At 41.1% G+C, this 20,290-nt stretch overlaps 1 protein-coding gene across 2 annotated transcripts; it reads left to right on the top strand.

Annotated features, from left to right (window-relative positions):
* The first annotated feature begins 369 nt into the window (after window positions 1-369).
* LOC119721427 (extracellular signal-regulated kinase 2-like) lies at window positions 370-20,160 on the top strand. 2 transcript variants are annotated; one of them, XM_038191511.1, is made up of 13 exons: window positions 370-524; window positions 4,383-4,511; window positions 5,141-5,231; window positions 6,504-6,634; window positions 7,956-8,125; window positions 8,816-9,013; window positions 10,097-10,231; window positions 11,331-11,436; window positions 12,771-12,954; window positions 15,550-15,654; window positions 16,543-16,661; window positions 17,606-17,779; window positions 19,107-20,160. In XM_038191511.1, the coding sequence occupies exons 1-13, from the start codon at window positions 459-461 to the stop codon at window positions 19,290-19,292; spliced, it is 1,794 nt and encodes a 597-aa protein (XP_038047439.1). In that variant the 5' UTR covers window positions 370-458; the 3' UTR covers window positions 19,293-20,160. The 2 variants fall into 2 exon arrangements, with proteins under 2 accessions (XP_038047439.1, XP_038047440.1); XM_038191512.1 differs by lacking the exon at window positions 15,550-15,654.
* Window positions 20,161-20,290: the final 130 nt, after the last annotated feature.

Below are 20,290 nucleotides of genomic sequence, written 5' to 3'. Positions count from 1 at the left end.
TACTATACACTGCGTCGGTTGCCTTGGCACCGCAGTATATGAATATGCATGAGAAATAAATTCACCATGTCATTCGGTCATTAACCTCACCCAAAAGTGTAATATTCATCCGCTACACAAGCACAAAGGCACAATTCACCTCAACTAAAAGTCAGACCCAGTTAACAGAGACGCCTCATATAATCGATAAATTGATTTTAAAAACTATTATGGCTGAACTATCAAAGGTACATAAAGAAACATTAAAATGAATACGTACTATGTTTTTCTCTGCGAAAGGCAAAGAGGTGAAAGGTTTAGCACCAACTACTTGGCAAAAATTGTCAATTTTATAGTCAGGTTTCTCTTACCTGGGTATAGTTTTTTTCACGCAACAGCAAAGGGTGTTCGACACCGTGTACATTTGTATATGACATTCCGACTGCGATTCAGTGTGTTGAATTTTCAACCGGTAAAAAATGAGCTCCGACATCGAAAGTCACATTTTAAGAAAATATGAAATTAAAAGGAGGTTGGGGAAAGGGGTAAGTACTGCTTACGGAGGCGTGTTTCTTTTGATTTTCAAATGGGGTTGCTGTCAGTGAATTGAATCGGCATGTAAAATCGTACGGAATTTTTGCCTGCATGTCGGAAATAGGGGCCAACACCTATCGTGCCAATGACAATGTTGACGCGGGAGTTGTACTGTAGTAGGAGAACGAATGTCGGACACTTCGCCCCATTTCCACGTCGCCCCATGTCACTTCGCCCCTAACCACTTCGCCCCATCCCCACTTCGCCCCATTCCCACATCGCCCCATCCCCACTTCACCCCATTCCCACTTCGCCGCATTCTCACTTCGCCCATCCCCACTTCGCCCCATCCCCACTTCACCCCAGCTGTTACAATACATGTAAAAAAAAAAATCTCATCTATTTTTTTGGCTTAAAAACAATTTCAACAGATTCACTAATTGCTAACCAACGGAAAGAATTAGCCCATCACCAAATGAACAATTCATAACCAACCTCTCTAGCTAGGCTCTCCCCTACCGAGAAAAAAGCTTGAAGTAAAAGATCCAACTTTGTTCCCAACCCGGCTAAACCAACCCGTCTCCCACTTATCTGAGAACAACAATACCTTTGACATCCTAATTTCACTCTTGGAGGAACGAATCTCATCTAAATGAAGTTGTAAGTGTCACATATCAGACAAATTTCGACGGAACATTTTCCTCAAGGCAGTGAGTTCCTTTTAACTCACTGACCCATACCTACGGATTCTTTTGAATCCAGCGGCTGATGATTTTATTCACAAGCCGATAGGAGAGGCGTCTCTGAATGGGATAGAGCCATCATTTCTCTCATCTGTGTCTCGAGCACCTCATCAGAGAGTTTGTATTTTTCCTAAGTTTCTAGAATTGGGAGCATTTATTATCTGGGGTCTTTGGCAGTTTATTTGGTCTGCACCCCTAGCCTTCACCTTTTTCATACTACATGGGGCGAAGTGGGGATGGGGCGAAGTGGGGATGGGGCGAAGCGGGGATGGGGCGAAGTGGGGATGGGGCGAAGCGGAGATGGGGCGATGTGGGGATGGGGCGAAGTGGGGATGGGGCGAAGTGGTTAGGGGCGAAGTGACATGGGGCGACGTGGAAATGGGGCGAAGCGTCCGACACCCAGGAGAACAACTGTAGCCTACTGTAGGTTACAGTCGTTCTCCTCCTACAGTCGCTTTCCTAGTTCCGGATAATAGCTTCAAATAAAAACCTAACTCTAGCTCTTTTGGATTAGTCTCCAATACAAAAAATTCTGACGATATGTATTTTGAAGGCAGTGTATATTTTGCCGGAGATGGCAAACCTTTAGTAAACTTTAGTTTGCCGGATATGCACTGAACATGCGCAGTTACTGTTTTTTGTACTTGTACATTTTCCGGTGACAAATTTTAGTCTGGCTCCAGACCATGCCAAAATTATCGTTGTAACCTCGAATTCACAAGATGGGATTCAGACCATTTTATAATTTCGGACTTTATTTCCCTTTAAAAAAAAATCCTCCAGAGCCACAAATCTGAAAAAGAAAATGTAATACTCTGCAAAAAAATGTTTTGAGACATGTTAAAATAATAAAGAAGAAAATTCTAATTTATTTGGGGATGAGAAAAAGAAATTAAAAATGTGCTGCGGTCGGAATCGAACCCGAGTCATCCCGCTTACTAGAGCCTTTGCATAACCACTACACCAAACGTGCTACACAACTTTTGGTGGGAATTTAATATGTCTTATAATTCAGCCCTATCTTAAAGGGTACAGCGCCCTCTGTTGATATGGATTGCCGCCGGCAAACCTTTAGTAAACGTTAGTTTGCCGTCATTACCTCCGGCAAAATATCCACTATCTATTTTGAAAAGGAAAATGTAAGCTCCTTGATCAAGTTGATCATGTTGATGCACAAAGATTTTTCCGATAAAAAATCTTTTGAAGAGGAATTTTGGCCGGATTTCCGACTCACACTTCGACATGTTTGGACGGTTTGTAGAAACGCAGTGGCTATCGTTACGGCAGCCGTAACGCATTTTCCATTTTCTATCGTCATGATCGTTACGGTCGGTAGTGCAACTTTTATAAAAACATGAGAAGAAAATATAAAATTAGATTGAAAAAAAGTGAATTTGAACGTTATGAAATTTGGACTTTATTTCCATTTAAAAAAAAATCCTCCAAAGCCTCAGGTTAGAAAAGGAAAAAAATTCGAGTGCAAAACTGACAAACAAAATGATGCGAACCCGCAACCTCGCGCTGCAAAATCCTTCCCTCTATCGACTGAGCTGTCGCACTGCTCGCTCAAACGTGGGAAAACAAATAATTATATACCTGCGTGCGTATCAAAAAAGTATTGTAGAGGGCGCTAAACAACGGCTGCCGTAACGATAGCCACTTCGTTGTAGAAAATCGCCGTAGCTGCCAATCAACGAAAAATGTTCTCCTCGGATATATCACTTGTAGTTGTACCGTGTGATTTTCGAATATTTTGTTCATGCACTACAGTCGTATAAACTCTTCCATCGAATGCTTGTTGAATCAAAATAAGTTGTAAAGTCTCATTTTTGAAAATTTGCCAACGAATGACCGTATGCTTTTGCCTAGTTCCGGATAGCGCATGCACTTACAACATGACTTACGACCCAAGTACACGCGCGTTAATCAATTTTGTGTGACGTATTCTGTACTGGGTCGAAGATTTTTGGTCCGTCCGTCCATGCGCTGCGGACAAATGTTTCAAAATCATTACGTTTTTTCTCTTTTTAAAATTTGCTGGAATTCTTTTGATTGAACTATTTTCGGAAAATGAAAAAATACTTTATCAGAAATTATGCTTGATTCGGTTGGTTCTGGCTGAAAATTTTGATTTTTTGGCATGATTTTTTTTTCGCGTGAAGCAGTTTTGATCGATTCCGAACTGATTGAACCGATCCGGAACTAGAAAAACTGACATCGGTACTTTCTGACGTCGTAAAATCAAAATAAAAAGAGCTTAAATGTTGAAAATTATTTCGTGGTTTCTCCGTCAAGGTAAACTTTTGAATCAATGTCACTTGAATTCGTGGAGTAGTTGAGCTGAAAGCAGCCTGAATGTAGTTTGCTATCCGGAACTAGGAAAACGACTGTACTCCTAGTTCCGGTGTCATATGTAAATCGGACTTATATGAAAATCGGTCTCTTTTTCCCTTATATTGGACAATTGGTTAAACCCTCTCATGTGACCGGTCCCTCTCCTAATTATCTATGCATAAGCATGTGCAATATGTACCACCAATGAGTCCGTATTTCCTAAAACCTAAATTCATGCTACACCTGATGGCAATAATTATTCCAGCTGCTGTCGGCTCAACTAATCCACGAATCGCGAAGTCAAGTGACATTGGTTAAAAACTTTACCTTCATTGATGGAGATACCTACAAAATAATTTTCCAAATTTATTTTTTTTAAGCAAAATTAAAAAGTGTGTTTTCAATGTATGGATGAATGATGTCTAAAAACCGCCAAACTCACTGGTTTGTGGAATCCTGCTGCTGCACAATTTTAACATGTTTTTAGATGGGGTTACGATTGAGTATAAGCTTTATGTAGCCTCTCTTGGCTCCCATACATTTTTGCACTACATTTTTGGGGCTTTATTTGCAATCATCAGCAGACATTTGAAGAAAAAAAAAGGAAAAAAAAAAAAAAAGCTGCGTCGCCGCACCACTTTGGGGGCAAGCTCCGTACCAGAAACCACAGCCTTTTTTGGCCTAAACATGGCAAAAGCTCACTCTGAGAGCCATAATTGTGAAATTCACATTTCATTTATGTGGGTAATCTTTCCTTGTTGCACTTGTGTCTATTCTTTCTTTTCCTGCCAGGCCTACGGGATTGTCTGGAAGGCAATTGACCGACGGACGGGCGAGATTGTTGCCCTCAAGAAGATCTTTGATGCGTTCAGAAACCAGACAGATGCACAACGGACATTCAGAGAAATCATGTTTTTGCAGGTATTGCTAGAAAACAGGGAAACACTTGTACATTAAACCAATTGGCATATCGTATGGGTTTGGTTACTTCAGATTCATCCTGCTTGATTTCGTCATTAACCCCATGCGCACGGGAAGCGGTCATGGCCACGGCCGCTAATCCTTATTAGAATGCAGTTGCCAGCTGTGGTATGCCGTGGCACACAGCTAGTGGGTAGTTGCACAGCTGCTGCTTTTGTGCAGTTCTGCTACCACACAAAGGCTGTGCAGTCATGCGGGCCACTTGCTCTATGTGTGGAGGAATGTCCCCATTATAACCCGTCCTTAAGGGGTTAACTACTCTTAAACACATCAACGGCGAAAAAAAAAACTTTGTATTTTCATTCCTTTCACTTTGAAGAAAAATAATAAGGAACTAGATTCCAACTAAATGGAAGAATTATTACAAAAATTACAAGAATGGCCTAATTGATTTTTGGAATCATGTTTTTAAAACTTCTGTAGACATTTTTTTGCTGCTTATTGTAACATAGAATGATTCTTAAATCGTTCATATTTAAAAAATGAGAAATTTCAGTGTAAACATGCAGGATTTTTTTTTCAAATTGTGAATATCAATGTGGTTTGCCTGCAATCTTTATTTATAACAGGAATTTGGAGATCACAAAAATATCATTAAGCTGTTGAATGTGATGAAGGCGGATAACGACAAAGACATTTACTTGGTGTTTGAATACATGGGTAAGTTTACCAAAACAATAGCCCCTACTCCTTGTGTGATTGAAAAAAAGAGTCTTTTTCAATACTGTAGCATATGTATTTTGCCATAGTATTGAATGTTGCTAGCGCTCAGCGGCTGTGTCAGCTCACTACAGATCATCATGCCTGGGTGGCTCTACGTCCCACAGTTGAATACAGAAAGTGATGAATGACTTCAGGTGTGATCCTTGATATCTGTAACTGTATCTGTATCTGTATCTGTAAGTTGCTGTGGTGGGGCTGGTTGATTACTGAATTTTGAAGTGCGCATGGGTGGAAAGTTGGCTGATATTTATCTTGTCTAGTTGGGTTTTGAAGGTGTTCAGTGTGGGTTGGTTTTTAGTAGAGTCGGGTAGGAGGTTCCACTCAGGGATTGTCCATGGGTATAGCGAGTGGAGGTATTTGTTTTTGTTTGACTGGAGGCGTTGAAGATTTAAAGCGCTATTGGTTTGTCTTGTAGTTGCTGGTAGTTAGCTGGTCACTGGGTAGATGAATTTGCAGGTGGGAGATATTACATGGAATTATACCGTGAATTTCTTTGTAGATTGTGCATAGTCGAGCTCTGTTGCGTCTTTCTTCCAAAGGGTCCCAGCCTAGGTCTTTGAGCATTGCAGTGACGCTCGATGAGAAACAACAGTCCCTCAGGACGAACCTGGCTGCACGTCTCTGAACTTTTTCAAGCACGTTGATGGTGTTCAATTGGTGGGGGTCCCATATGACTTGACAATATTCCAGTAGTGGTCGAACAAGTGCTTTATATGCTATTTCTTTGGTGTGTATATCACAGTTGGATAGTGTTCTTTTGAGTAGACCGAGGGTTCTGTTTGCTTTGACTGCAGTTTGGTTTATGTGTCTATTCAAAGTCCTATCAAATGACATGGCATATAAAGTTAATAGCATCTGACTAGCACCCAGAAATAGGCAGTTTCGAATACCACAGATGTAGGGCTAGATAACTCGGCTGTTCGGGCATCAGTACGGCATTCCAGAGGTCGAATGTTCAAATCTAGCTTCAAGAATTTTCTTTGTTCAGTTTAAAGGCCAGTACATACTTTACGCAAATGCGAATGCAAAACGAATGTGACATTACAAATAATTCTCAATGAAATTTGCCAGAATTGACATATGTTCAACTTCTGCCAATTACAGCGTGAATACTTTCCATGACGTCACAAATTTGCATTCGCTTACGCATGAAGTATGAACCAGCTGTAATACTTACATATTCCCTGTTTTTGTTGTCTTCAAATGTAGACACAGACCTGCACGCAGTCATAAAGAACGGCAATATACTGAAAGATATCCACCAGCGATACATAATGTACCAGCTGATTAACGCTACAATGTACCTGCATTCCGGTAACGTCATCCACAGAGACCACAAGGTAAGCTTTAAAAACCCAATCATTATTGTCATGTTGACCCCAGTCCACCATCATCACTATTGCAGGGTTCTCACAGTCATGGAAAATGCTGGAATTTAAAGCTATCCTGGAAAGCCATGGGATTTTGTTTAATATTTTACAAGGAGTCACGGAAAGAAAGTTGATATTCCAAGACAAAAGTCATGGAATGCTGCACAACTGACACTTGATGATTTGTAATATTTGGCCATCATTTAGTGCAGAAATGTAGTTTCTGTAGGTGTAGTGATGATAAGCACCGTCGATATATCGATATAACTCGATTATTCGATATTATTTGATATCGATATCGCCGATAGCATTTTTTAAAAATCATATCAGACTGGAAGTTCTCTAGATACACAATCTTTAAATGGACGCCTTTAAAATGACGTCACAAGACCATTGATGACATCATCATGACATCACTTGTATTGGGCCAACTTAAAACTGGGGTCTTTTTGTGTGCCTAGTTTGAAGTCAACTTGGTTGTATTTTATGTCAAATTTTGCTAGTAGAATCAAATGTAATAAGTTTCAAGACAATCGGACCTACCTGTGTATGTGTTTTGAAAATGACATTTTTGATGACGTGATCATGACATCACACACTTGTCACTTTTTTTGTGCATATGCCCTAACAAACCCATAACAAAAAGAATTTTGAATTTAGCATGTTGCATTCGTGAGATATGGCGCTAAGCTTCAATATTTCAAAATATATATAAAATCACTTGATGACGTCATGATGACGTCACCTCAATTTTTACATATAACACATCCTGGTCTACCTACGTACCAAGTTTCAACCCAATTGGATATACAGTTCTGTAGAAAAAGGATCTTCAGATATGCACCTTTAAGATGACGTCTAGTGACACATGATAACGTCATCATGACGTCACTCTTCGGGACACATCGTTGCTATAGGAACTATGCCTATGCTAACTTTGAAGGATTTATGACAAAGATGAATGCCAAAAATAAAGGCTGGAAAAGACGTGTACAAAGTCTATGGGATTTTCCACGGGACAAAAAGAAGGGGGGAAAGAAAGAAAATCAGAACAAAAAGAAAGGCTTTTACGCAACTATGCGAAAGCCAATAAAGCTGTGCATTCAAACTGAATCCTTGACTCTGAATTTATAAAATTTGGAAAAATTTATTTAAATAGCACACTCCATTACAACTTTTGAGAAACTAATAGAAATCAAGAATGGGATGATATTGATTTGTGATCATTTGCAGATAGTTTGTTTCATCTTTTTATTTTTGGATATTATTATTATATTTTTTCAATCCACAGCCCTCCAACATTCTTCTCGACAGCGAATGTTTTGTCAAGGTTGCCGATTTCGGCCTAGCGAGGTCAATAACACAACTGGACATTACTCAGAGCGAAAGCGATCCAGCGCTCACAGAATATGTAGCAACTCGGTGGTACAGGGCGCCTGAAATTCTCCTAGCATCCAAGAGGTATTAACCAATTCGCACCATTAGTCATTTTTTTTTTAAAATTCAAGTAAATAACCCCAAATGTCGCACAGTAAGTGATATTTAAGTGCTGAAGAATGTGGTGCGACTTGCAAGCTCTTTGTTTGTCAGTTACTTCACGTCATACTGACAGATATGTCACTTTTTTTCTGCTTTTATGGGAATTTGAGTAGAAGAAATCCACTACTCGCCCAGGCCTACTCCTTATGCATTTTGGTCTGGTGCTGTGCTGGAGTTGTGCAAAACAAGACTGCTTCTTGACCTCCAGATTCTGACCATTCAGCGGGCGCCTTCTATAACGGGTCTTCAGTAACCCATTGTTGTAAAGTACAAAAACATGGCAGCCCATTGACCAATCAACAGCTAAGGCCAAATTTCTGCGCAAAAATGATGTCACAATTTCTAAAATCAACTCCGATTGGCTGGCACGCGTCGTCGTATAAAAGTTGCATGCTCACATATGTCAGACGTTGTTGTGGAGCTTGCCGGCTCCGTTGAACAACGGATGATAACTCGGACCAGCCAGGGCATGGCAGGTGTAAAATGTAATCAGCATGTTGCGCCTATTTGATTAAAATTCAAGTTTGAATAATTGAATAATAACTGATTCGGAAATGCACAGTACTGGGAATGGATGTCGTTCACACGCACCTTGTTCGTTTCCCGATGCAGATATACCAAAGGAGTGGATATGTGGAGCGTGGGTTGCATCTTGGGCGAGCTGCTCCGCGGCAAACCCCTCTTCCCCGGAACGTCGACGCTAAATCAGATCGAGCGAATCATGAATATCATCGACGCTCCCTCAAAGGCTGATAAAGAAGCTATCGACTCCAACTACGTGTCCTCAATTCTCGACAAAGCCTCCGTAAGGTAGGAATAATCCACGCAGTTGAGTTTAATTTTCTCAATCTTGCAGATATAGCTTTTGAGAAAATGTTTTCTCAAAATTCTATTGATTTTTTTTCACAAAACAACCTTAAAATCTGATGATTTTTTTTATTTTTTTTAGGATACGGGGTATTTTGTTCAATACATTTAGGGGTATTGGGTTCAGTATTATCGGAAATATAGACCACCAACTTCAGTTGTAAAACTAAGTTTTGAGAAAATAGAATTTTTACAGATTAAAGTTCACCTTCAATTTTTGGCTTTGATATTCATGGCAACATATACAATGTAGTTTCATTGAGTGCACAAAAAGTTGAAACATATTACATGAATACCGTTAAAAAAAACTTTTATTAAGAAATTGGTCTACTTTTCCGTTGCTCATTTACATTTGCAGAATATTACTCAAGCTGTTTACAAGTCGATCAGAAAGCAAATCAGTTAAACAATTTGGAGTGATTTCGTTAATTATCCAGGATAAATTAAGGACGAATTTATGCTTAAAGGTATAGTCCATCAACAAACGTGCTCAAAATCTAAAGAAGGGTATTGAACAACTAACCTGATGAAGTTTCAGCTCAGCTTCAGCTGTATATTCTGAGAAAAACAGCATTCTAGGATCTCGATTTCAAATCAAAAGTTGCTGAATCAGGTTTTGAATTGGGCCTGAATTCAGCGTCCAAGACACGTTCTCAATGAGCCGATTGCAGCTACGCAATGTCACGCACTGATCCGACGAATAATAGCAACCGCGCGCGCGTGTGCGTCGTGCCAATGCTTGTGCGCACTTCGCCGCAAGATAAAACAAACTACTAATTTAAATTTCCTACGGTGCGTCTTAAGAAGCACCGTTGGAAAGGCCTTCTTTTGTTGATTTCTTCAAAATGACAGCTTTCCAGAAAGAATAATTTCACAGGGAGTTTAGTCCCCTTATTATCTTTCAACCAAGTATGTTTCTCAACAAGAATTACGCCAGTTACTTTTTGGATAGCTGCAAATGATGGACTCCAGCTTTAATGGGCTGATTGTGTATAAAATGCATTGCTTTTGACATCTCATGTGTAGACATAGGCAGTCCTTTGAGGATATCCTTCCCAAAGCACCGGCCGATGCCATCGACCTGCTGAGGAGACTACTCCACTTCAACCCTGAGAAGAGACTAACTGCTGCCGAAGCACTCAAACATCCTTATGTAGCTAAGTAGGTCTCTTCCTCCTCACCCCCTCCCCCCTATTTTGTACTTGCCCTGCCCCCCCCCCCCCTCGGCTCCTCTCCCACTGTTGCTGCACGAAGGACCAATTTCATGACGCTGCCATATTGTGTGCAAAAAGCGTTGCATGAAGAATGACTTCAAACAATTTTTATATCAGGCAGACTTTGAACCGAACGAAATAAATTTACCTCACTTTCGCATAGAACTTTAACAGAATACTCGCTAGCATTTATAAGCTTAACCAGCATCTCAAAATTCATCGATGGATTCTTCACGGCCAGATAGGCTCACAGAATATTTACTGCCTTCTTTGGTTGCTTTGAAGGTACTTGGGGAATCATGAAAAGAATAAAACTGCTACGAACTGCTCACTGACTGGATTAACCTGAAATTTACAATCAAAAAATTAGAGTGGCCTAATATTTCATGTTTAGCAAGGCCTTCTTCAGAGGCAGATGACAGAGGAATAAGAAACAAACATCTAGGGGATATACAACCATGCAGGGTTGGAAGAAGAAACACAAAAGAGGGATTGGGGGACATGGGTAGAGTAGACCAGTGTAGGTGAAGATCAAAAGGGATAAGGGAACAAAATAGTTTGAGGGTTTAAGGAAGGAAAGATGCATCATCCAAAACTTTTTAGTATAGTTGAGGTGTATTGTGGGAGTCTTTAGTTCTCTAATTCTTCCTCGCTTACCAAAGCAGATCTCACGCCGCTTCTGTGCGACTGCTATGCTCCGTTGACTGGTTGAGAACTGTGAGTTTCTAGGCTCTTGATTGAGTGGAAACCAGCATAAGGCTTGCCGATACCATAAAATGCCCGGATGTCTATGCAATAATAACAACAAAAATATTGTGTAGTCATCCGGATACTTTTCCCAAAGTATGCAGTACACTGATGTATTTTTACAACTTGGAAGCCTGATATAAATAATAATGAGTATTCAACAAGTTCCCTCAGGAGTAAGTGTTAAGGCTAATCCCCCCACCTCTCTCCACCCCGCCACCCCTTTCCATTTCACTGACACAAGTCCAAAATTCGAAGAGTTGCAAGACTGGTTACCTTGTTCTTGTCAATTTGCCAAGGTTTCACAATGCAGCTGAGGAGAAGGTACTAGACTACGATGTCGTCCCTCCCTTAGATGACGATGTCCAGTTATCAGTCGGCGAGTATAGGAGAAAACTGTATGAGGTCAGGCAGTAGTTTAATCAGTGTTTTGTTGGAAACATGTTGACTTTTAATAGTGTTACAGTAGAATGTCTCTTTAACAAGCGTGACGTGGTGCACGAAAGATTGTTTGGTCATTCGTTGTTGTGATTTTTATCTGCCGGCATGACACTTTAAGTTTGTAAAGATGATGTCCGTATACATACATACTCTTTGTTCTATTCGATGGGAACTAATGCCAGCAATATTGACTATCCACACTCAAACCATGTTATATTTCATTCATACATTATAACACCTCACTCTCAGATTCTGTATCTTGATTGGCCGAGAGCAAGTTACATGGCGTTCACTATCTTTACTATCTTACTGTGCACAGCCAAAAAGACTCTACAATGGCTGCCTCGCTTTGAAAAAGCATGATACGCGTAGAAACCAATGTAACGACCAGAGGTTTGTGTGCACATGCATACGAGTTGCACGTTGCAGGTGTTGTTCTACAGAGTTGAGTTTTCAAGAAACATTTCAAGAAGTGGTACTTTGGAAAAGGTTAAGTAAAGTTTAATCCAATTTCCTATTTAAATAGAAGTACATTTTAATGGGATTTTGGTTGAATTCATCAGTTTTTATTAAACCCTCCTGTGCAAACCTACATTCTGTGCAAATTTGTCCTTTCAGTCAAAATCAATCAAGTGACTACATGTACTTTCAAAAGTTAAGAGCTCCCAGCCTACATAAAGCAGGATTGACTATCTGTGACGTGACTGTTTATGTCACTTGACACGGCTATGCTTTGACTTTAGGTGATTGATATTAGCCAGCTGTGCCTACTTCTTGCATGCTTTTGTCAGTTGACTGAATTTGACGTGTGCTTGCTTGAAATATGGTCTGACTGCTGGTGACTAGCCTGTGTAAAAGACACGACAGGGGAAGAGGATCGAATTTTTTTTCTGTCTGCGACGGTTCAAACAGCAGGAGGGTTACTATCTCTTGAAATCAAGCAGAATCTGTGAGTGTGGCATTATAAAACAAGTATAGACTGCTTTAACTCGTGGTGTAGTAAAACTAGCCTCGCTCGGTTATCCGTGGAACATTCCATTTCCCTCATCAGGGTTCAACTTAAGTGAAAGCCCGCTAACCAAATGCTCATGAAAACAGAATGCTCCATGGATCACCTTGGGAGGCTAGTTTTACCACACCTTGTGAAACAGTCAACATTTGTACACTACACCTCATATTTCAATACACTTGTTGGACCTAAGGTCTGGACCTACAGCACTTCTTGCTGTATGCTCATTCGACATAGATCTTATTGTTATGTTTGTCTGTTCATTTGTTTGTTTGTTTGTTGATTTTAGATGATCAAAGAGAAAAAGGCGAGACATCGAGAGCGACTAAGAGCCGAGGAGAAACCCCGAGAAACCCTGCCCCCTGCAGAGCCCGCCCCCGTCGCTGCATTACCGCCCCAAAACAACCACGTAGCCAGCAAACAGAAAACAGTAGTGGGCGCCAGTGGGGCCGCGCCTCAGCCCGCACACACAGGTAGGCAGGATGAGGACCAGTGATAATGTAGCTGTGTGGTAGATTACACGCAATGCTGTCAATTTTGTTGTTGTGGTGTTAGACAGGGGTGTGAAATCTCCGCTATTTAGCGGATTTCCGCTTTTTTGTTCAGCGTGCCACATTTTGTTTTCCGCTTTTTTTTCTTCCGATGGTCCAGATTTCCCCCGCTTTTTCCCGCGCGCGTAAGCTTTGATTTTATTTCCGTTTATTTTATTTTCCGCCGAACGCACGCGATCCGCTCTCTACAACATACACGTAGCTCTGAGATGGGGTGCGTGCAAGCGAGCATTCAATGTACATGTACTGTACATGTACATGTACATTTACGTACGTACGTGTGTACTATACGATGCCATGTGCATGCATTTTTCAGCTCGAAGCCGCGTGTGTACACAACGTGTAAACAGCATCCGGGGAACCAACAGTCATTGCGCTGTGATTGGCTGCAGATAAATATGAATATTCACACATGCGCCATGAAGCGCGTTGGGACTCTTTGCGGCCGTTCCTGTGTCTATGCATGTAGTGACACGCGATGATCTCCACAATAACTCGCTGTAAATATCGTCTTGTTGCAAATATAAAGCCTTGAAATAAGACTAGTAAATTGTCGCCGTGCCGCGCCGGTAGAGGGCATCATGCGGGGCAAAGTTCATGTGTGCATTTCATTGCATGCACGCATCGGCCTGCTGCGTATTCCGCTGCATGCTGATACGTACGTTAGTGTGTCGTTTCAAATGTTTCGAACGTATTTTGACATTAATTCCGCAAGATGTCAGTGCAACACAAATGTGTTATTATCCCAAGAGGTTCGGAGTTTGATTCGGACATTGACAAGACCGATCCTCAGGTTACGAATCCGTGGAAATGGATTTGGATGGAACACATGGTTAATGGGCAGAAATTAGGCCACTCGATCAGAAGCCGGGACACGCGGTGACGATGTGTATCAATCATCTGCAGTAAGGAGTTAAAATATGGAAAACGTGGTTGAATTTCCCAGTTTTCATATACAAGTTGGCCATTTAGGCAGTTTCAAGCCAATATGAAGGAAAAGTTAACTTAAAAACATGCATAAATTGCAAAACATTTTCGACCAATAGTTGGCCCAGGCATGCCAGGGGGCTTTAAAATGCACCACAGAGCATCTACATTTCAAAATTTTTCCGGGGCCCTTGGGCAGGCCCCGAACCCCACGCCATAAGGGCTTCGCGCTTCGCGCTCGCAGGTTCGGTTATTTACAGGTTCAGCTATTTTCAGCTATTTTTTTTGGACTCCACTCACACCCCTAGTTAGACTTAGTAGTTTGCAATTAAACGTAAAGGCATATAGGATCATTTGCTTTTCATGCATTTTGTTCGTTCCCAATAATAACACCACTCAAAATCTAAAGAAGAATGTTCAAAACCTAAAGGCTGGTTCATACTTCACGCGAAAGCGAAGCGAAATTTGTGTCGTCAATAAGTCATTGTTAACGACATGAATTTCGCTTCGCACTTGCTTTCGGTTGAAGTATGAATCGGCCTTAACCTGTTGAAGTTTCAGCTCAGTGGATATTACACTTTTTCGAGAAAACTGAAAAAAACAGGCACAACCTTTTTGATCACGAAACATGATTTCATCATCATAACTCTTTATTCCAAAAATCAGTCAGTTGACTGATTGTTGGATATCAGCTAACATTTCTTGATTACTGTAGTGGGACAGATAGGGGAAATATTTGGGGGAATTGTGCCTTTGATGATACAAGCATGGCATTTGGCACACAGTCAGAGTATGTCTTAAGAAAGATATTGGCTATAGGGCCATCGCAGATTTGTCCTTTGAACAAATATAGGTAGAATAACAAGCAATTTTCAAAATTTTCAAAATGGCTGCCATTGCTTGTTATTCTACCTATTTTTTTTTTTTGAAAGACACATCTGCAATGGCCCTGTAGACCATTATCATGTTGCGGCCATCTTGATTTTTTTCCCATTGAAATCAATGTAACCAAAGCGAGGCTGGAAGGAAAAATAGTCTGGTTCCTTTTTGCACAGAAAACCATTATAATTCAGTACTGTTATTGGATACAGGGAACATGACTGAAATGGTGGCAGCATGATAAAGGTCTACAGCCAAATATCTTTCTCAGGACGTACTCTGACTGTGTGCCAAATATCATGCTTGTATCATCAAAGGCACAATCCCATCACCTATCTGCTGTAATGATGTAAAATTTAGTACCAGTACGATCTTTAATTTCAGTAAGCTTTTTGATAATATTTGGGTAGGTTACTTTTGGGGCATATGCATATGATCCTATATGTTTATGCCTTTAAGAAGCTCTTTGGAATTGGGCCCAGAACTTAGAGTGCTCCATGGCCTCATATTATTTCTTATTTTGCTATCCTTTCTTGCTGTCGTAACTCGTTTCATTTCATTTGGTGATGCTGTAGTGTTGTTCCTTTCTGCTTTTTTCCTTTGCATTGCTGTATGTGCTGTGGCTTGTGTGACGGTATCTACACTCTTGTATGCACTCTTGTGTGTGCTGTACCTGTTGCCTGTGTGTTTGTCACCTCCCCTACCTCCCAGGGGGCCGGTCGACACGGCCTCCTCTTGCCCAGGGGAGTAGATCGGCTTCCCTTCTGCCAAACAAGAGACCTTTGCAAACAAATGGTCATTCGCATTATCAAACAGGTAATATACATTTTATAGAAGTTACTACAACTTTCTTCCGACTAAAATGTTCTATTATTATTTTGAAAGACTTTTTTGCCAGTCCGTGAGGGTCTCTTTGAACCTATCCGACTGACTGTCTGTCACTTGTCACTAAAGCTGGTTACCTATCTCACTGACTGACTGTCGCTTTGTCACCGTTTTCACGAAGGGTCGGGCATGTCATAATTGTAAAAAAAATTTCCATATGAAGTTTTTTTCACTATTTTGCTATAAAATATGGTACTTTTTGAAAGCATTCTGACATATTTCCGTAAGCAAAACATCATTAAGTACTAAATTACATTAATGATGCAAGGGGCACGCATCTCCATAATTGCATTTTGTTTTTCACGAAGAGACGCAGTATGTCTGCTCCTTAAAAGCGTACAAAAGTATTGCACAGAAAGGCGTAAAAGTAGGTCAACTGAGATTTTCGTTTTCACGAAGGGCAGGCATCTATGTTACATTCTCAGCTGCGCGGGGCGTAAAGACGTGTGCCCCTTCCCTATGGAGAAACACATTGAACAAGAAGGGCGTAAATGTGGGAAACTGGCATCTTTACTAATTAATTCTGGCAAATTAACCACTGTGTTAGTTCTAATTACTGGGTGGTTCAAATTAAATTTTACTTATCAAATAATTATGTTAAGGCTTCCCTATTGCAAACATTTGTTGCAAAGTAGTAGTTTTTGCAGTTCTTAAATTGGAGAAACTTCTCTTGCGATTATCTCGAAAACGGTTTCTCTTCAAAATCCACATGCCTGTACCTTCTTGATAACGGTGACGACTTGTCACAAAGCTGGTTACCTATCTCACTCTTTTGTGAGGCCTAAAGGTTTTTGGATCATGTGTGTGTCTTCATTGCAGGGGTGGCCATTGGTAGGGCCACCAAGGATCAGGGCCAAGTCAGCAGCCCAGCTAGGACACAGGCCCAGGCTGGCCAGAGATTCCTAGCCAGGCAACGCAGTCTAGAAAACATCAATGCTGTAAGTCTGTCAAGCCATTTGCTAAATCTCGGCCTTGACTCCAGCTTTGGCTGAAGCTCTAGCTCCAGAATCTCTTTGAACTTGTAGTGTCCGAACCCAATGGAACAACATCACGCTTTGACTTTATAAAGGATTAAAGGTAGTGGACAGCATTTGCAAACAGTCAAAAAATGATACTGCAAAATAGTGTGAAATATTCTACTTGATTTTAATAATAGGATCAAACACCATGTGAAATGTTTGTGCCTTTCATGATGTCATTTTCAAGAAATTAGGAATTACCATAATTTCATGGTGATGGTTAGGACTATATCATCGCCAGGCATGCAACTCAGTTTTGCTCGGATCCGCTGAGTTCCTCTTTTTTTTCCATCTCATGAATGCCATTACAAATTGAAAATGGACTTTCCTCATTTTTGCTAAATCCCCAGTTGCATATCTGCATCCTGAGGGGAAAATTTTTTTTTCTTCAAATGCTGCTCCCAACTGGCCGAATTTAGTTTAATTTCCAATTGGTTACATATCCGTGAATGACACTTATTAGTTAAGTGGCAAACTGGGATATACCCCAAGATGATGCAAGTCGGAATGTTTTGGAAGGGAGGGATTTCAACAGAGTCTTGCTTTGCGATGAGAAAATTGAAGCTTTTCGCAGTTTTCTCAAAAATCTGCTGAGCCAAGTTTTTAGGCTTATGGCTTCTGACTAGCGCCCTTGAACAAAGGCATTGACAAAATAGGGAACCGCCAACATAGGGCTGGATAGCTCAGTTGGTAGAACACCGGAACGGCAATCCGGAGGTTGCAGGTTCAAAACCTGCTCCGGTCAATTGCTTCATTCAAATTTATAATTAGTCACTGTTATATCTTGCCATTTTGTTTATATTTTGAATTTATCTCAGATGAAGTTTAAAACCCTGACACTTTCTTTCCCCCATTGACTGCAGACTGGTAGCGGAAGTGAGAATCACGCACAGCAATATCATTCCCCAAATCACAGTTCCCGTCATTCTGCGGGCCACCATCGTACAAGATCGTTCTCCGCCGGTTTACGCCACCCTCAAATCACCAGAGACACTGACAAGAACCCTCTCGGGCTCACAGTGACAAGCTCCAGAGTTGTAAGATACTTTAAAACTTTCCCCTTGGAAAATATGTCTATTGTGCGCAAACATTCCAAAATCAAACTGCCAAAATGTTACGCGGTTCATTGTTCACATCCTTTTAGCAGGTGTAGCCCTTTCACAGTTATAAAGTACAGCACCCTATAGGCCTATAACGATCGATGCATGCACATTTCAACTGGCACACTCTCCATGCAACTTTTATGGTCGCAGCATGCAGTTGCAGATGACAGTTTCAAATATCCGGATATTCAGTTAAATGCAGTCTCGAGTAATCCAATACTAAATTATTCTATAGCATTCTACTGAGCTGTTCAATGCTTTTAATCCCCTGTTACTAATATTAGGCAGGGATGTACATGAAGTCAAGTCTATCACAAGTCCAGTCAAAAGTAAATCACGAGTCCACTCATGATTCCTGTCACAAGAAACAGTGGATGAACAAACAACAAAGCAATACTATTGTCAAAGCTCATTTGAGTTGCTTGCGAGTTGAATTGGGACTGGAGGACTTGCAATGGCCTTGTAGGGACTACCTGGGACTTGTGATGGGCTTGCCTTATCCTGGTGTCACGGGCTCACTTCTCCGGCGTGCTAGCTTCTCCGGGTGTATTCGGCAGATTATTTAGCACGTTACAGTGCACATTACATGAGCACAATACATGCTCATGTGTCTGCTGTGCTTACTTTTCCTCGGGCTGTTCTGAAGTCTACCCAGTCCATAAATAACACAGTGAGGGACACCCAAGAATGTGTTATGTAACACTTCCTGTGGGTCAAGTCATTCCATGGCCTTGTAAGCATTCTGATTTGTGTTCCCAGCGTCATGTGTGTGTGGCATGGAAGAATAATTAAGTCCTTGGTCTGTGTTCCTGGCTTGTTCGTGGTCCATCACGTGTCTTTATTTTTGCAACCACGGTTTAAAATAAATGTGCACAGGCATCCTTCAAGTCTTTCTGGTTATTGGGAATTGCACTCGTGCCACGAAATTTCTGGATTCGACTGGTACCCTGTAAAGTACATACAAATATCCTAAGATCTTAAATGCACCAGTACAACCCCAAAGAACTCGGCACACAAATAAAGGTGGCGAAAATGTACATTACTGCGCAATGTTGTGCATGCGTGTTGAAGCGAAACTTCCCTCTCGGAGAAGCTAGCATGCCTGAGAAGTGAGACCGTTACACCAGGTGACAGGACTTGTGATTAACTTGTGACCAGACATGTGATGGACTCGACTACAGCGGCCTTGACATTGCTTTTGATTGACTGGATTACAAGCAACACTGATTATTCTTTACGCCATGTATTTTGACTTGTGTAGGTCCCAGGCCACAGACCCGTCTCGGCCAAGGAAGACCGGCCCAGACCTTCCTACGGTCGCAAGCAGTACGGTGCTAAGAACGCTCCCTCGGCTGGCGTTCCGAAGTCCACGCTCGGCAGCTACTCCCAGGCCCACGGGACGATCACGGCAAGCGGTCTGGCCAAGATCAAGACTATGAAATGGTAATGGTTCCATCGCAGAAGACAAGCATCTGTGTACTTGTTCTACATAACCCCCCAGGACAGACACACAAAGGGAGAACAACAGATACTTTCAGTCCTCAGGAGTTGGGTCTTTTGTTGAAAACGGTCCTCTGTGGTAGGTTTGTGTGCTTAGTCTATGGGAGTGTGTTATATTACAGGTACAAAGGAAAACACAAAGCATTGTCCTCGGGAGTATAGCAAATCAAGAGTGTGTGCTCTGTACATGTAGGGGTACACTCTTGAGGCAATTTTCCCAAACTTGGCCTCTATAGTGAGTTTCCAATGTAATATTTAGAATAAGGTTTTAATTTCCTAGTTTTATAACATTCAGTAGGATTCAAATATAACATGAGGGTGAAAGGATGATATTAGTGCCCGAGGTATTGGAAATGGACAAACTTGTTACCGAGGCAAAGCTGAAGGAACTAGTTTTTCAACTTCCAAAACCAAGGAACTAGTTTTTTCAACTTCCAATACCAAGGGGGAGCTAATATCAACTATTCACCCGAAATATTAACCATGTTATATTTTATTTTGCTATATCCAATAAATATTCAACAAAAATTCTTCGAGTTAAGCATCAGTTATCTCAGCAAATCGTTGCTGCGCGCATGAGCGGAGGTGATCCAATTAATGGCTTTAAATGGGAACTCGCTACCGGTCCCCATATTATGGGAGCGGGAACCAGTCTAGGGCCGATTGATTTTGGATTAGGTTTGTGGAAAGGTGTAGTACAAATGAATCATAACATTTTGTCTTTCATTAATCAAAGCATGAAGGATATTGAAGTTCTGCAAAACAGGGCTGATTTTAACCGGTTTTGGAGTTTGCCAATTTTTATTTTTTTAAAGTTCAGTTTCATGTTGGGGGCCATTTATTAAGACAGCATCACCTTGAAACATGTAACTATTGTGCCTTGTCTTATTTTTCATAAGTTATTGATGCTGACGATAATGATATCAAATAATTTTCTAAGCTTGC

Source organism: Patiria miniata, unplaced genomic scaffold (assembly GCF_015706575.1).
Source record: "Patiria miniata isolate m_02_andy unplaced genomic scaffold, ASM1570657v1 HiC_scaffold_13, whole genome shotgun sequence".
Taxonomy (NCBI): domain Eukaryota; kingdom Metazoa; phylum Echinodermata; class Asteroidea; order Valvatida; family Asterinidae; genus Patiria; species Patiria miniata.
This window is presented reverse-complemented; position numbering and strand designations above follow the sequence as displayed.